The sequence below is a fragment of the Onychostoma macrolepis genome, chromosome 03 (genome assembly GCF_012432095.1).
Source record: "Onychostoma macrolepis isolate SWU-2019 chromosome 03, ASM1243209v1, whole genome shotgun sequence".
Taxonomy (NCBI): domain Eukaryota; kingdom Metazoa; phylum Chordata; class Actinopteri; order Cypriniformes; family Cyprinidae; genus Onychostoma; species Onychostoma macrolepis.
In genome coordinates this window covers 27,692,813-27,707,651 of record NC_081157.1, presented here as the reverse complement: position 1 = coordinate 27,707,651, position 14,839 = coordinate 27,692,813, and the positions used below count along the sequence as shown (strand labels likewise).

The 14,839-nt window shown below is 38.4% G+C and overlaps 1 protein-coding gene across 2 annotated transcripts; it reads left to right on the top strand.

Moving 5' to 3' along the window:
* The first annotated feature begins 508 nt into the window (after positions 1–508).
* On the top strand, positions 509–12,708 carry gpr146 (G protein-coupled receptor 146). Of its 2 annotated transcripts, none has more exons than XM_058771286.1 (2): positions 509–845; positions 9,898–12,708. In XM_058771286.1, exon 2 carries the CDS (start codon positions 9,940–9,942, stop codon positions 10,939–10,941), a length of 1,002 nt encoding a protein of 333 aa, XP_058627269.1. In that variant the 5' UTR covers positions 509–845; positions 9,898–9,939; the 3' UTR covers positions 10,942–12,708. The 2 variants fall into 2 exon arrangements, with proteins under 2 accessions (XP_058627269.1, XP_058627268.1); XM_058771285.1 differs by having other exon boundaries at positions 510–837.
* Positions 12,709–14,839: the final 2,131 nt, after the last annotated feature.

The window sequence follows — 14,839 nt, the reverse complement described above, 5'->3', positions numbered from 1 at the left end:
GTTTATTGTCTATAAATATAAAATCAACTGCAAGTAGGCTAGGTTAGTTTCGTCGTCCAGACTACCGGTGTAAAATAGACTAAATAATGCTGCGGGATCCATAATCCTCTGACCTGGAGACTCAAAGCTGCTTTTGTATTTTTGAACGCGATAGTGAGTGAGTGTGCTGTTGAAAGTTGCTGTATGTCAGCCCTCCCTCCCTCCGCCACACTCGTCCATTGACTGCGAATTTACGAAATTACGAACGCTACTATGGCTGGGGCTGAGCTTATGAATATTAAATAGGTCGCGCTCACGTGACTTGGTAACCTTCCATTGGCAAAGGCTTGTCTCATGCATATTAATTACCCTACGCAGGCGTTGTTCGGTGGTCGTCCAATAGCGAACGCCTGCCTAATGAATATTAATCAGGTACGCGCGCCTTCGCCGTGTTACCGTCCAATAGCGTACGTTTGCGTTATGCATATTAAAAACTAAGGTTTCAAAATGTTGCAGTCGGGCCTCTTGAAGAGGGCTGTGGGGGAGGGTCACGTGACGTGTGTACACACTGTAGAGTTCAGCACCACTCGATTCGTAGTAAGATCATCAGCGTCCTCCCCTTTCCAGAACAAGCTTTGACGGACCAGAGACGAATATATCATATGCAAGTGTATTTACGCCACATATCGGTGCCTTGATCGATCGCATTTTTACTTAATTAATTTCACACGAGGTCCTGGTAGTCTAGCTGCCGATTTGGGAGCTTTTGTCAAAGTATCCGAGGAGAAATGTCAATGGAAATACAGCAGAACCCGATGCCTCCGTAGAGCTGTCTCAGTGCCAAGAACTGGTCCTGTGGTGAGTAGGTTAGCCAATACCTCCCTATATTGAGTTTAAAGTTGTTTTTAAAGTGGAATTTAACCCGCTGTTTCGTCGGCTGTGATGGGAGAACTCGCAAAATCAATCAGATTCATGTTTGACACTTTTTAACAGTTTACTGCTCGAAGTATGGCTTATTTGTGACAGTTAAGTAAAACTGCAACATCAGACAGGTTAAACTCAAATGTACGTGTAATGCCCGGATGAAAAACAAACCAATGATATTCACTGCTCAGTCAAAAAACGCATCTTTTTAGTAGATTTTCCCTCCGTTAATTGTTTACAAAATGCATTTATTTTATTTTTTTCCTGCGATTACGGGACATATATATATTGTGTGTTATGCATTTTGTGTAATTTTCAGTGTTATAAGAGTGCCTGAAGAACACAGTGTATCTTTACTTTTAAACACTGTACCTTGTCAATTTTAACTTTTATATTTTAGATATTTATATTAAAATTAAAAACAAACCAAGGTAGTGAGTCAGTTAAGTAATGAACTAAAAAATGAAAAGTGATAAATTGATTTTAAACTTGAGAAAGCTGTGAAAGTTGCTTACTCTTGTTGACTTATTAATGACCATTGACCTTTGAGAAGAAAACCACTGTATTGTAGTGTAATATTTACTAAATGTAATCAAAAATGTCTTTATTTGCATTTTAACCTCATTTGTGTTGTATGGGTTTAGAAAGAGGAGCATATTTTGAGGTTTTCAAAGATTAATCCCATTAATTTTGTGTCCCGGACCAAAGTAACACATGGAAAAGCATGACCATGTTATTTTTATTTGCCTGAAGTTTAGTCTCATACTATGACACATTGGCTTATTTTGCAATATACCTATGCACAAATGATGTTGCTGGGAAGTGACATCCAACTTCTTTTTATTGCCTAAACAACCAAAAACGACAGAAAGGCTACGTTACCGTTGGATCAGGTCCTTGTAGCACTTGTAAGAAGATGGCAATGTGCCTGTGCTTTCTGTTGAAGATTGCAGACGTCATACGAGACAGCTGAGAAAAGCATGTCTCTTTGCCTAAAAACACTAGCGAGCGCTTTACTCTCCAACACGGTCTGGACTGTCCAGCTGGACATGAGAGGATTACATAACCTGTTATCCAATTTTCTCATACAGTTGTCAACTTTGATCTCTCATGTTCTCTTCAGTCCTGATATTTCATTCCATATATTTGTAATGTTATCAGTTGGATGTTAAATCATTGGAGGTATTTTTATTAAAAAAAAATATTGATTGGTTATTGACCAAATAACCCAATATCACTTATTCAGCATTATCAAGACTTGATGTACACCCCACAATATAATGTTCACCAGCAAAGTGATGCATAACCAAATTGTGCTATGCAAACCATGCAGGAATAATTTGTGTAACCAGGAGAATTTGTTTGTCTCGGTTCAAGACTGCCTAGCGATAATCCATGCACGCGGTACGCAAACACCCAGAGTGATCTCTCTTGCTGATGACTTTACAAAGAAGTGCTGAGAGAACATGCCGTCCCAGGGGTCAGGCCAGCGGAGGTGCTGTCAGGAAGACTAATACAGATAGGCCTATGTGCCGGAGGTTTAATTGAGACGTTGTTTGTTGGTGTTTCGCAACTTCAGGAAAGGATTGCAGGTCATCGTTTGCCCTGTTGCTTGTAGATGGTGAAAAGCAGGTAAGAATAAATGCTGCTGCTGAGGGAGAATGAGAGACTGAATCAGGTCAAGGCAGTGTTGAATAAATTGCTTGTTGATGAAGAGGTCCTTCTGCAACACCCACACTTTCAAGCCAGACAAACGGTTGAGTATCCATTTATTAATCTGAAATTTTCGGTAGAATATTAAATATTTTTATTTGAATATTTAATAAGGCACACTTTGATCTTTGTACCGGGATGACCATGACTGTTTCTGTCTGTTGTAATTGGCAGAAAGAAGGCTGCTGAGTAAAAACACTGTACGTTCACTGTAAAAAATTGGATGACATTCTGGTAACACACATGATGCAAAAATAATGCAGTAAACACAAAAAAAATTTAAGAAAATGTAAAACGAAACACCTAATGTACATACTGAAAAATTTTAACTATTTATATTAATAAACTGGCTGATTATATTTCTAAACTAAAATTAAATAAGCTATAAAATAAACTAAAGTAAAGGTAAATTAAATATAATTGTATGTGATGCGTAGCACAGGGACTTAATATAATATAAATTAAATATTTATATATAAAACCCCCAAACTTTGACAGTATTTTGCAGTAAATATAATGCAGTGTTAAATCATTTAAAGTTATTTGCTGTTTTAGTCTTTTTTTAATGCATGCAGTGAATAATTTTCAACTTTTTAAATGTCTCACTGAAAAAAATCACTCGTATGTTTTTACATGCAGTACTAGATTTTAGATTTTAATTAATAATGGAATTATTTCATTTTTTTTTATTTTTGTTTGCGTAATTTTTATGCATAATTTCACCTTAAAAAAATGCAGAACCTTACATTTTTGACTGTAAATACTTGTTCTTCCTCTAAGTCTGCTTTCTATTTTCTAAATCCCTGCAGCTGAAACACAGAAGTGAAAAATCTATTGTAGCACGACATGATTTGACTGCAGAGCGCTCAGTCCTCATCTTCATTTACTACTCATTACCTAAACCCTCGCAGCATACACACACACACACACAAAGCTCAGAAAATGCAACCATGTGACATCACTCAGCCGATTCTGAGAATTTGCTGTACATTCCAGCGGGGATATGAGGGGTGTGGAGCAGCCCTCTTTTCATCTGCTAGGCGGTGGGTGGGTTGACTGCTCTGAAAGTGTCAAGTGCATTTGGTTGTACTCCCACAACACTCTTCATCCAGATGCATGGTCAGCCAAGATGTCTTGTTGTCTGTGTGAGGGAGGTAACATTAATAACAGGGGTCACTGAGAGGTACACTGTGCGGTGGAGTGGATGGACATTTACCTTTGCAGGCATGCTTGCTCATGTATGTGAGCCGTGAGCTGCAGGTATTAGAACGCCTCCCTAAATGACATGCTTTACAGCAAGCTGTGATGTCAGCTACCTTTTACACCCATTCAGGAATGCTTTGGTCTGCCAGCCTAGACAGTGTTTGGTCATGGTTTCTTGAAGGAGACAAGATGCTGCAAAGCAGGGATCTACAGTAAGGATGGGCAGGATAGTTGACTATATCAACCAGCTAGACAATTACTATGATATATAGCAAGAGAAAAAAAAAAGAAAATAATTTTATCCAGCAAAGATGCATTAAATTGATCAAAGGTAAAAACAAACCATTTCTATTTCAAATAAATGTTGTTCTTTTAAACTTTCTATTCATCAAAGAATCCTGAAAAACTGTGTTCTGGTTTCCAACATTGATAATAATAAATGTTTCTTGAGCAGCAAATCAGCATATTAGAATGAACTGAAAGATTATATGACACTGAAGACTGGAGTAATGGTGCTGAAAATTCAGCTTTGCATCACAGGAATAAATAATAACACATAAATCATAATTTTTTAATTGTAATAATATTTCATAATATTACTATTTTCAGTGTATTTTTCATCACATAAATTAGGCCTTTGTTAGAATAATAATTAAAAAAACATTAACAAATCTTACAGATCACACAATTTTGAATGGAGTAAATCTAGAAAGAGTCTAGAAAGATTTTCTTTTCTGTTTTGAATTTTTGTGTCAGATGAGTTTTTCAGCAGCTCACACCATAAATGCTTTTCTTTTGATTGTTCTGTTCATCATCATCAAATAGAACGGTTTCTACAAAAATGAAAATGATTCAGTGAAAGAGTAAATACAGAGGCTTTTAACAGTTTGCAACTGAAACTGAGCAGTACTGCCCTTATTTGCACTATTGGTTGCTATGGTCACAGAAAGTGGAGGAAGGGAACAGGCTGATGACTGATGTTTTTAAGTTGGAGATAAGGACACAGGTAGTAGCTAGTCTTGGCTGTTCTATTGTGTTTGCTAGAGTAGCAGTGAAGTCCTTTTGCAAGATATGTTGTTTCTTTGAGAGTAATTCATGTGGAAAAGCCGACATGGCCTTGGAAGCATTATGGACTCAGACTTTTACACCTGCCCTTTAGAAACCATGTCATCACTTGTTTTCCCACAGTGGTCCTTTTCTCCTGTTCCCAGCCTGTGGCCAACAAGACCGAGTCTCTTGCCAATGAGAAAAACACTTTAGCTTTTACAAGTTTTACCTCCAGACGAGTTTTTAAGTGTACACGTGAGGATATATAGGCTACTGGTAGTTATATACCGGTTAGACCACAACATAAAGTGCAGCGTGTACATACAGAGCTGCAAAAACATGCTGGTTCACTATAGGTGTATGACTACAAGGTGAAAAGGGTAAATGTGTGTCTCCGTCAGTGAGAGCCATAGAGGAGCAATCCGTGGCTGCCTGTCTCCAGGCCAAAACAGCCGTTCTGTGACTGTTACGTAAGCAGACAGAGAAACGCTCACTCAACAGTCATTATATCTGCTCAGATGTGCTCAGCATTGTCTGGGAAAACTCCAGGTCCACTACCAAATACATGCTGACATGTACACGAAAGCCAGAGGCTTTGTGTCAGAAAGTCTGAGCTGCAAAACGTTCCCTAAGACTGTTGTTCTCAAAAAAAAAAAAAATTATTTGTTTAATAGTTGTGTGATTTCCAGAGATTTTAACTCTCAAAAAGCAGTTTGTCTTTTTTTTTTTTTTTATTATTTGTTGAAATTTTGGCTAACAATTGTCATGCAAATAATTGCAATACAAAATTTAATTCAATTGCTGTTAAGGAATATATTCTCTTGTAATTTTAGATTGAAGTATGTGTGAATGGAATGTGTACCATGATTGGGAATATCCCAAATAAACATAGTAAGGACAAATCATTTTGACTGGCGCACATGCTCATCACATATAAAAGGAGCTGTTGCTCAAGAGAGCCGAGGTTCAAATTTGGCTCTTTTTTTCAGCTTTCCTCTCTTTGCTGTCTTTTTAAATAAAGTCCATAAAGCCAGTTAAATTAAATAAAAGAATAATGTTGCCTTTGTGTCATCATATGCGAATACAAAAGTGAGGCTAGTGTTCCCATTGTGTTCAGGGAGAGTGTTATGTCATTATGTTTTAATGAGTGGACTGCAGAGCAGCTCTCTGCGTGTGCCCGCGCTGTGACCTCACCCTGAACTCAAACCTCACACTGTGCATCCACTGCACCCTTGACACGTCACATCTCATGCCATAAATCTGCACGCCTCTCAGTCTCAGAGCTGAATTATGCCATCCTTTGGTCACAGCACATGTATTGTCACCACCCAATGAGCCAAGGTGCTGAGCTGTAGAGGTGGAACCTATTGTTTTGGAAAGAAAAATGTCTGATGACATATAATGCTGCTCCTTTTTTTTTTTTGGTGCAACGTGAACCTCAATGGCATGTGTTAACTGGGATAATTCCCTGGGTTTAGGTCCAGTGCTGTCCAGTGCAGCATATTGTGCTGAGATTTATTCAGTCTGTAAGATGCAATGAAGTGGAAATAATGGTGTTTCTTCAGATCTAATGGTCATGCAGTGCCTGCAGTGTTTATGCATGGTTTCAGTTTTCTTCTCTTGTGTGATGGTGTAAAACAGGGGTGGCCAATGTCAGTCCTGGAGAGCTACAGTTCTGCTGGCTTCAGCTCCAACCCAATCAAACGCACCTGAACAAGCTAATCAAGATCTAAGGGTTACTAGAAAGGTACAGACAGATTAATTTTTTATTGTATCAAGGTTGGAGCAAAACTCTGCAGGACTGTGGCTCTCCAGGACCAACGTTGGCCACATCGGCATAAAAAACATCAAGGTTTTTGCAAAGCCACTGATCAATAAATGCCTATAAAGGATATAAAATGCTAATATTAAGCATTACAGGTGTACTGTGTCATTATAGCAGTCCGTATATATCAACGGCTTATAAAGAGCTGTTACTCTGTATAAGGAATGACCACCATGCTGAGATCACATGATTAGCTGTATCTACTTTGAGAAAGTTAGTACAAACCTGTGAACGTTCCTTACATTTTGCAGTATTCCAGAGTATATAAATTTGTTATGTTGCAAATTGCAAATCAGTCTGCTGATTTCTAGGGCAGTAGAAAGCCTAATGCTATTGGATCAGTTGCTTAGAAAGACAAGCCATGTAATTATTTAGTACACCTTTAAAACGGTGTTAATTTCGTTGACGAAAATTATTCGTCAACGAAATTAACACCGTTTTAAAGGTGTACTAAATAATTACATGGCTTGTCTTTCTAAGCAACTGATCCGATAGCATTAGGCAACGAGACTATAACGAATGAAAACTCTTTTTGATTGACAAAAATTATGACGTAAATCTATTGACATTTACGCCGACAAATAAAAACGAGACGAAAATGTTAGGGAGGGACGATTTGGGAAGAGATTAATTCAGAACGAATCTGCTGCATTGGAGGTTAGATGCGAACATATGAACCGGCGGGACATAAGCTAAAATACACTTGCTGCATGGCGCATAAAACGTTAAAAAATGTCAATATGTGGGAGTAAGAGAAGAGCAGGCATATAGATAAAAATGACGATGACGCAAGAGAGAACTCAATTCGGTCCGGTTTTCTGAGCGCAGACACTGAAGCATACACGCACAGAAAGCGGGTCTCACAGCGCATGAGTACTCTTTCACGTCGCATCAGGGGCGTAGCCACGGGTGTGCCAGGGTGTGCCGGTGCCACCCACAGTGGCAGCTGGCACACCTAAAAACAGATGCAGAATTATTATTTTTTTAATCGTAATAAACATGTGCGGCGCTAAGGAGGGGCTAGCAGATGCTTCAGCACCCCCAAGAAAGACCAAAGCACTGCCATAGCACCCATAAGAAATTAAATAAAATCAAAACATTTGACTTATTACGCATTCATAACTCGTGCATTGCAATATAACGTGACGTGATTAGCAGGCACCCTTCCGAATTGTCAGCATTTTATTTTAAAAATGGATCGGTTCCTTGTGCCAAGTAGGCCTGTCCCCGACTAAAGATTTCACTAGTCACACGTAAATTGATTAATATAATAACCTAGGCTTACAAACCATCCTTTAATATATAGGCCTATAGCCTATTCCGCGCTCAAGCACACGTATAAAACTTGCAATGGCAAAAGTAGGCTAATGATTATGAATATGTTGGGGGAAAGGGAAAAGAAAACATTTTAATTATTTGTTAATAAACTAGTGATTTCTTCTCAGTCAGTGTCGGCTGTAAAGATAAAGTTGCTGAATGCGACGCTGCACTCGCCATCTCCACATGAACTTAATAAAGAAATGCACCTTTTCATTCCGACTACGTAATTAGAGATGTTATATATTTTTACAGGCTATATCAGCCCAGTCTGTTCTGTTCTGTAACGTTAGTAATACACAGTCTTGGTGTTTTTTTGTTTTTTTTCCCTGCACATTAATCTGACAGTAAATGTGGCACACCCAGTTTTTCTGATGCACACCCAGAGTCTCTTTTCTGGCTACGCTCCTGCGTTGCATGAACGGAAAAAATACAAACAAAATGATGTCGAAATGTCCGTTTTGACGAGTATTCACGTAAACACAGTTAATTACGTCTTAAGTGAACGTAAACAGTAGGGAGAATGTGTATCAGTACATTGCATCTGTACATTCGGTTTTAAAGGGACAGCAGCCTAATTTAGCCACTATTGTCCGAGTCATTGATGTTAATCAAGCAACAAAAGAAAGACAGAAAATCACTCACTGCTCTTGACTGAATCACTTTAGTAGCCCTAAAGATTAATCTAAATTTATTTATAGAAATAAATATGTCTGCTTGAAAGAATGAATAATATGGTAAACAAGTTGTTATAAATAATGCATAATTAGCCTATATAACCATTGATATTTCATTAAAAAGTTCATTAAAAAGGCATGTTGTGTGTTACCGCAGTTAAATCGCAGTCTATCATAATAAAACCTTAATATTAAACCTATACAATGAGTTTGGAAATTTTAGAGAAATGCTTAATAAATGCACTGTAACTAAACCCATTAGATTGTAGCAGACTAAATTTACTGTAGATTTAGTCAACTAAAACTAAAAACAATTCAGATGACTAAAATATGACTAAAACCAAATAGCATTTTTGTCAAAAGACTATGACTAAAACTAAATCAAAATTTGCTGTCAAAATTAACACTGCTTTAAAATACAGTTTTAGGGTGTATTCACGCCTGTCTTGTTTAGTTCGATTGAATCAAACTCAAGTGCGGGTGCGGACCAAACAACCATACCGAGACCCAGCTGAAGAGGTGGTCTCGGTCCAGTTCCAAACAAAATCTGGTACGGTTGAATGGATGAACCAATGAATGGATGACCTTAGCACATGTATTGTTTTGTTTACAATTTCTGGTTCACTTGCAAAAAGAGCAGTGTGAAAGCGAACCACACCAAACAGAAAAAAAAAATCAACATTGTATTTGGTCCGGACCAAAGCAAGTTGACCAGCTTCCTGGTGTGACACTAGTCAACATTTGAAGTGGATCAAAACATTTAATCAAATTTGTCCTAAAACCTAAAACCAAAATGCAGTCTTGTCTTAGGACAACTTTGATGAACGTTTTAGATCCACTTCAAATGTTGACTACTGTACACCCTTAATTAACAATTCATCACAGGGGAGTATTGTTTGTGAACTATTCATCATCTTGGTGTCTAGGGGTGTCACCAAAGGTGTGCGGTCCTGCTCCTGGAGATCCACCTTTCAGCAGAGTTTAGCTCTATGCCTAATTACCTGAGCCAGATAATGAAGCTCTTCAGAATCACTAGAAGCTCCAAGGCAGGTGAGTTGGAGCTAAACTCTGAAGGAAAGTGGCCTTTCTGGAGCAGAATTGTACACCCCTGATCTTGTCGGTTAATAAATGCCTTTTCTTTTTTTTAAAATTTGAAACCAAACCAATCCATTAATACATTGCTCATATCCTCTTTTTTTTTTTTTTTTACAGCTGATTCAGAAAGAAGGATCGGACACCTTTGGAAACCTAGAAATGTGGAGCTGCATGGTTTACAATGAGACGGACGACAGCGTGGACCTCCAGCTCTGCCAGGACTTTGGACTCATTCTGTCCATCTTCTCTCTGGTGTACCTCATTGTCTGCTTTCCAGTGGGGCTTTGCTACAATGCCCTGCTGGTGGTGGTCAACCTTTCCAACAAGGTCACCATGACCATGCCTGATGTCTATTTTGTGAACATAGCCATTGCTGGCCTGGTGCTCAACTTGGTGGCTCCAGTAGAGCTGCTGGGGCCCAGTTTTACACGCTGGCCCATGTGGGAGTACAACAACGAGCTCTACATTACCCTTCTCATTCTCTTCAACATCTCCTCTCTGGTCATAATGTACTCCACGACCTTGCTCAGTCTGGACTATTACATCGAGCGGGCTCTCCCGCGCACCTACATGTCTAGCGTCTACAACACCAAGCATGTTTGCGGCTTCATCTGGGGCGGCGCCGTTCTCACCAGCTTCTCTTCTCTGCTCTTCTATGTATGCAACCACGTCTCCACTAAGATCATCGAATGCTCCAAGATGCAGAACAAAGAGGCGGCTGATGCCATAATGATGTTTATTGGGTACGTGGTGCCAGCGGTAGCTGTGCTTTACGCGTTCGTGCTGATCCTCCGCATCAGGAAGGAGTCCACCCCTTTGGACCAGGACTCTGGGAGGCTCGATCCATCCATCCACAGGTTGCTGCTGGCCTCTGTGTGCGTGCAGTTTCTTCTATGGACTCCATACTACATGACCTTACTGGTGCACACAGTGGCTGGAGCTCCTGGGAGCCATTCCAACAAGCAGCACCTCACCACATACTTCTTCCTGAGATGTTTATCCGAGCTGCTCGCCTTCTGCAGTAGCTTCGCCATTCCCCTCATGTACAGGCAAATGAACAAGAACTTTTCCCATAAACTCCAGCGGCTTCTAAAGAGGCTGCACTGCAGGGACCAATCGTGTCCTCACGAACGCTCAACAGTACAGCAGGTGGTCACATGAGGGCTCGTGTCCAGTCAGACCTGCTTCTCCCTCACTGGCACTTACTACGAATCCACAGAAGTAGAGCCAGCACATGAACCTGGATATATATTGTGTGCTGAAAGGAAGTATTTTGGTTACCGCAAGGAGTGGTATGTGTCTCTGTGAAATTGTGGAACCTCCGTAACACTTAACGACTTAACTTTATTTGTCCATCTCTGTGGTGAATGGGCGACCAAGAAGAAACCACTAAGTGCTGTTTTTGTGTAAGCTATGCCTATTCTTCGGGTTCTTGGGCCTGGGGAAAATCTCAACCCATCTGATGGTCATTTCGGTGGAGGGGGGAAATGTTGAACGTTTGTAATCTGTTATGGGATATGTGGCATAGCCTTCTAATGTGATGCTTTTAGACCAACTTATTCCCTTTTAGCTTAAGGCTACATTTCGCACCAGGCTCTCTGTGTTGTGATCCACAACAGCATAAGCTCTTCAGTCTGGATTGAGTTTTCTAGTCACACTTTCCATAAAATCCTCTCTGGTAGACGCTAGTAAACGCAATATAATTACCTCAATTTCACACACCAACGGGCATTACATTGGAACGGTCTAACCAACTTTTACAGCACTCAGAAATAACTCAATGAGACTGATATCAGGGAGCGGGAAAGATTGTGTGTGTGTGTGTGTGTGTGTGGTTGTGAGTGTGTGTTCTCGAGTGTTTGCTGCTAAGGTGATGTGCATCATAACTGCACAGCTGCTCAGCCATATTAAATCCAATCAAATGTGTATAGCTTATTAAGACAAAGCTATAGAATGATCTACTAGACAATGGATCACAGTTTTAAGGTCAACTAGTTAAAGATTTAATCTTAATTCAATACCTTTTCAATCATTGGTCTGTTACTACTGTTATTATTATCCATGCACCATGAGGACATGGTTAACTATTCATGTTTTGAGATGTGAATCCAAGTCGCACAAGTCTTTTTGATGCAATCAAACAAATCGCAAAAAATAAAACAAATATGGTTTTATTTAACAGCTCTATGCAGTAGATTATTTGGTAAAACTGCTCAAATGCGTACTGGAGAATACAGTTGATTTCTGAAAGTATTGATCAGACTTCAGTGCTTCTAAGCAATGAATAACATTGGGATAACATTTCCTTTCTAATGTGCATATCCAAAAGAGATAGCTTTTATTGAGATTAGCTGCATGATTTTATTGTATGCATATATAGAGAGATATGCATCAATGCTCTCAGTCTGAGAGAAAATTGTTGACATTTCCAGAGAATAATACTCAGAGGCAGGATGAGAAATAGTACAGTTTAAGCTACTAAATGGTTTGTTGTTATCGAAAATGTCTTTACTCTTGTTTTTCTCGAGTCAGTGGATGCAAAATTAGTATGTTTTGGAGAGAAAGCACTGTATGCGAGTGGAAGAGTGAAGAAGTGTCTTTTCAATCCACTTATGTATGCAAGGGAAAGAATGTATTTAAAGTCATGAAGGGGATTCAAATCAGTTAACCCTCAATCATAAACAATGAAACTGCAACAAATTGCAATGTTATGGCTGTTGTTAGTGTGTTAATGCCAGTATGTATCATATTAAGAATGTGTATATATTGTACTTCAGAGATTTACTGAAAAAAAAACAAAAAAAAACAGACATGCCATTTTAGATTACAGTATTATTTTCTCAGAGATTTATTTAGATACTAAAGTGTCAGTCATCCTCTGTCCCATACCGAGTCAAAGACTTGTTCAATAAACTAACATGAATATAATCCTGCTTGGCTCTTCATTGATTCCCCACATCTAAGAACATCACAGCTTTCCAGATGACAAATGATGAAGCTTGTTTTGGTTTGCATCAACAAAACAGGTATAGATGACTACTCACTCATTCATACCAAAGAAAATAAAACAAATATAGTTTATGCCACAGATGCCAAAACATATTTTTCTTGCTTGGTGCGGGCCTCAGAATAGTGCCAGGCCCCAGGAGCTCAAACCACACTGAAATGTTCTTTGGCAGAAACAGTTTTAGTTGTCCATCTGCAGAGCAGCAACAACCACAGACATTAGTATTTTGAAAGATATATTCTGCTTGTTCTTCAACTTCAATTTCAATGTCTGAAAAACACATTTTGTAGCATAATGAACTTTTTCACTAAGAGGGTGAGTTTGGCTGAGTTCAAATAACTTGTTAAAGAAAGTGGAAACTGCATTGCAAAAATAATGATTATTACCTTACAGGTTTCCCAAACAATCTTCAGCCGCCATTGCATGGTTAAAAAATAAAAAATAAAATACTTGCGCCATTTGTTGAGCCAATGTGTCTCCTGTTGGGCTGGTCAGGATCCTTAAACAAAAAGTGCATTTTTTTATTATTTTTTTAACGCTACACTTTTTTTGTTGTTGACATATTACTTCTAGCTGACTGGGATAGAAGAAAGCATTTTAATATCAAAAAAGGAAGGTACAAAGGTCAAACATTTTTTTGTTTGCAGTTTTAACAGGAATACACACTTCCAAACCACCTAAATGTTTGTAGAGTAAATTGTAAAGAGACTATCCAATGTTGACTATTTCAAATAACCTTTAGAGAATGAGCTTAGTTTAGCTGACCTAAGACGCTGCAGTGTTTACGCTCGCAGAATAAGAACTCACCTAGGTTTTGTTATATACTGGCTCGCAGTGGGGGCACCTCCAGTCAACAAAGTCAGCGGTATGTACGTGATTGTGTGTGTGTGTACGTCTGGAATCAAGCGAGCTCACTCAGAGTGGGAGTAGACCAAGGGGCCCCGTTCAGGCCGCAGCACTGTGTGCAGTCTCTACGAAGTGCCTGTGGCGTCCCCAAACCAAGCCACAAAACCCTGTGAAAAAAGGAACATTCTAGACATTCTGAGAATTGTTTTGGCTTCTGAACACCCCCAGCACAACATATCCGCCTGTCACAACACAAGAGCAACATTGTCCGATATGGAACAATGGATCCAGGGTGAGTATCGGAATGTTAGACAAGGAACCAACCAGGAAACATTAACAATTCCATGTTGTTTGGCAAAACACTACAGAACTTTGTCGTAAGTCTTTTTCTTCAACTATTTTCTTTTAGTTATATGAAAGTCACATACTTGGAAGACTCGTTGTACTTGAAAATGTTTTACCATACCTTCATTTTTTTATTTTATCTTTATTTTTTATTTTTTATTTTAATCCATGTCCAATTTATTTATTTATTATAAACTTAAGAATATTAGACTTCACATATATGTTTCATACACAGTTATATATAATATAATAAAATAAAATATAAGTACTTTCACTAGTGAAATCAATGTTGAATGAGAATTATATTTAAAAACTATGGTAATCTAAACAAAGGGTGAAATAATAATTTAAATATTTATTGTGTGAATTGCATCATTTCCAGTCAAGCTGTAGTTTTGTCAAGTAGTGCAAAAATAATATTTAATGACATTTAATTGTGTATTTAGGATATGTGAAATGTTATGTATACAATTTGATTCAGCAAGATGGAGTTACCCATTTTATAAAAAAAAAATAAATAAAATTCAAATATAATTTCCACTACCATCATTTACAACAATGCTGACACAATATATCATTTGTAGACTAGTGAATTATCATTTTTGTTGAAAATGTCCACTGCTGGAGATATTAAATAACTATGTCTGAAGTTTAAAGAAAGTTTATTTTCTAAGAGTCCACAGGGTCAGAGTTTCCATAGCTAAAGAAACCCCCGAGTGTCTGGTGATAAGTTTAACAGACATATATTTTGTGTTTGTAGTAATTTTATTTTCAATAGATCCGTCAGTCAAACTGTTTTTGACTGGCCACATTTGTAATTACTTTAGAGGGGATGAAATTTGAGCTTAACCAAATGGAGGC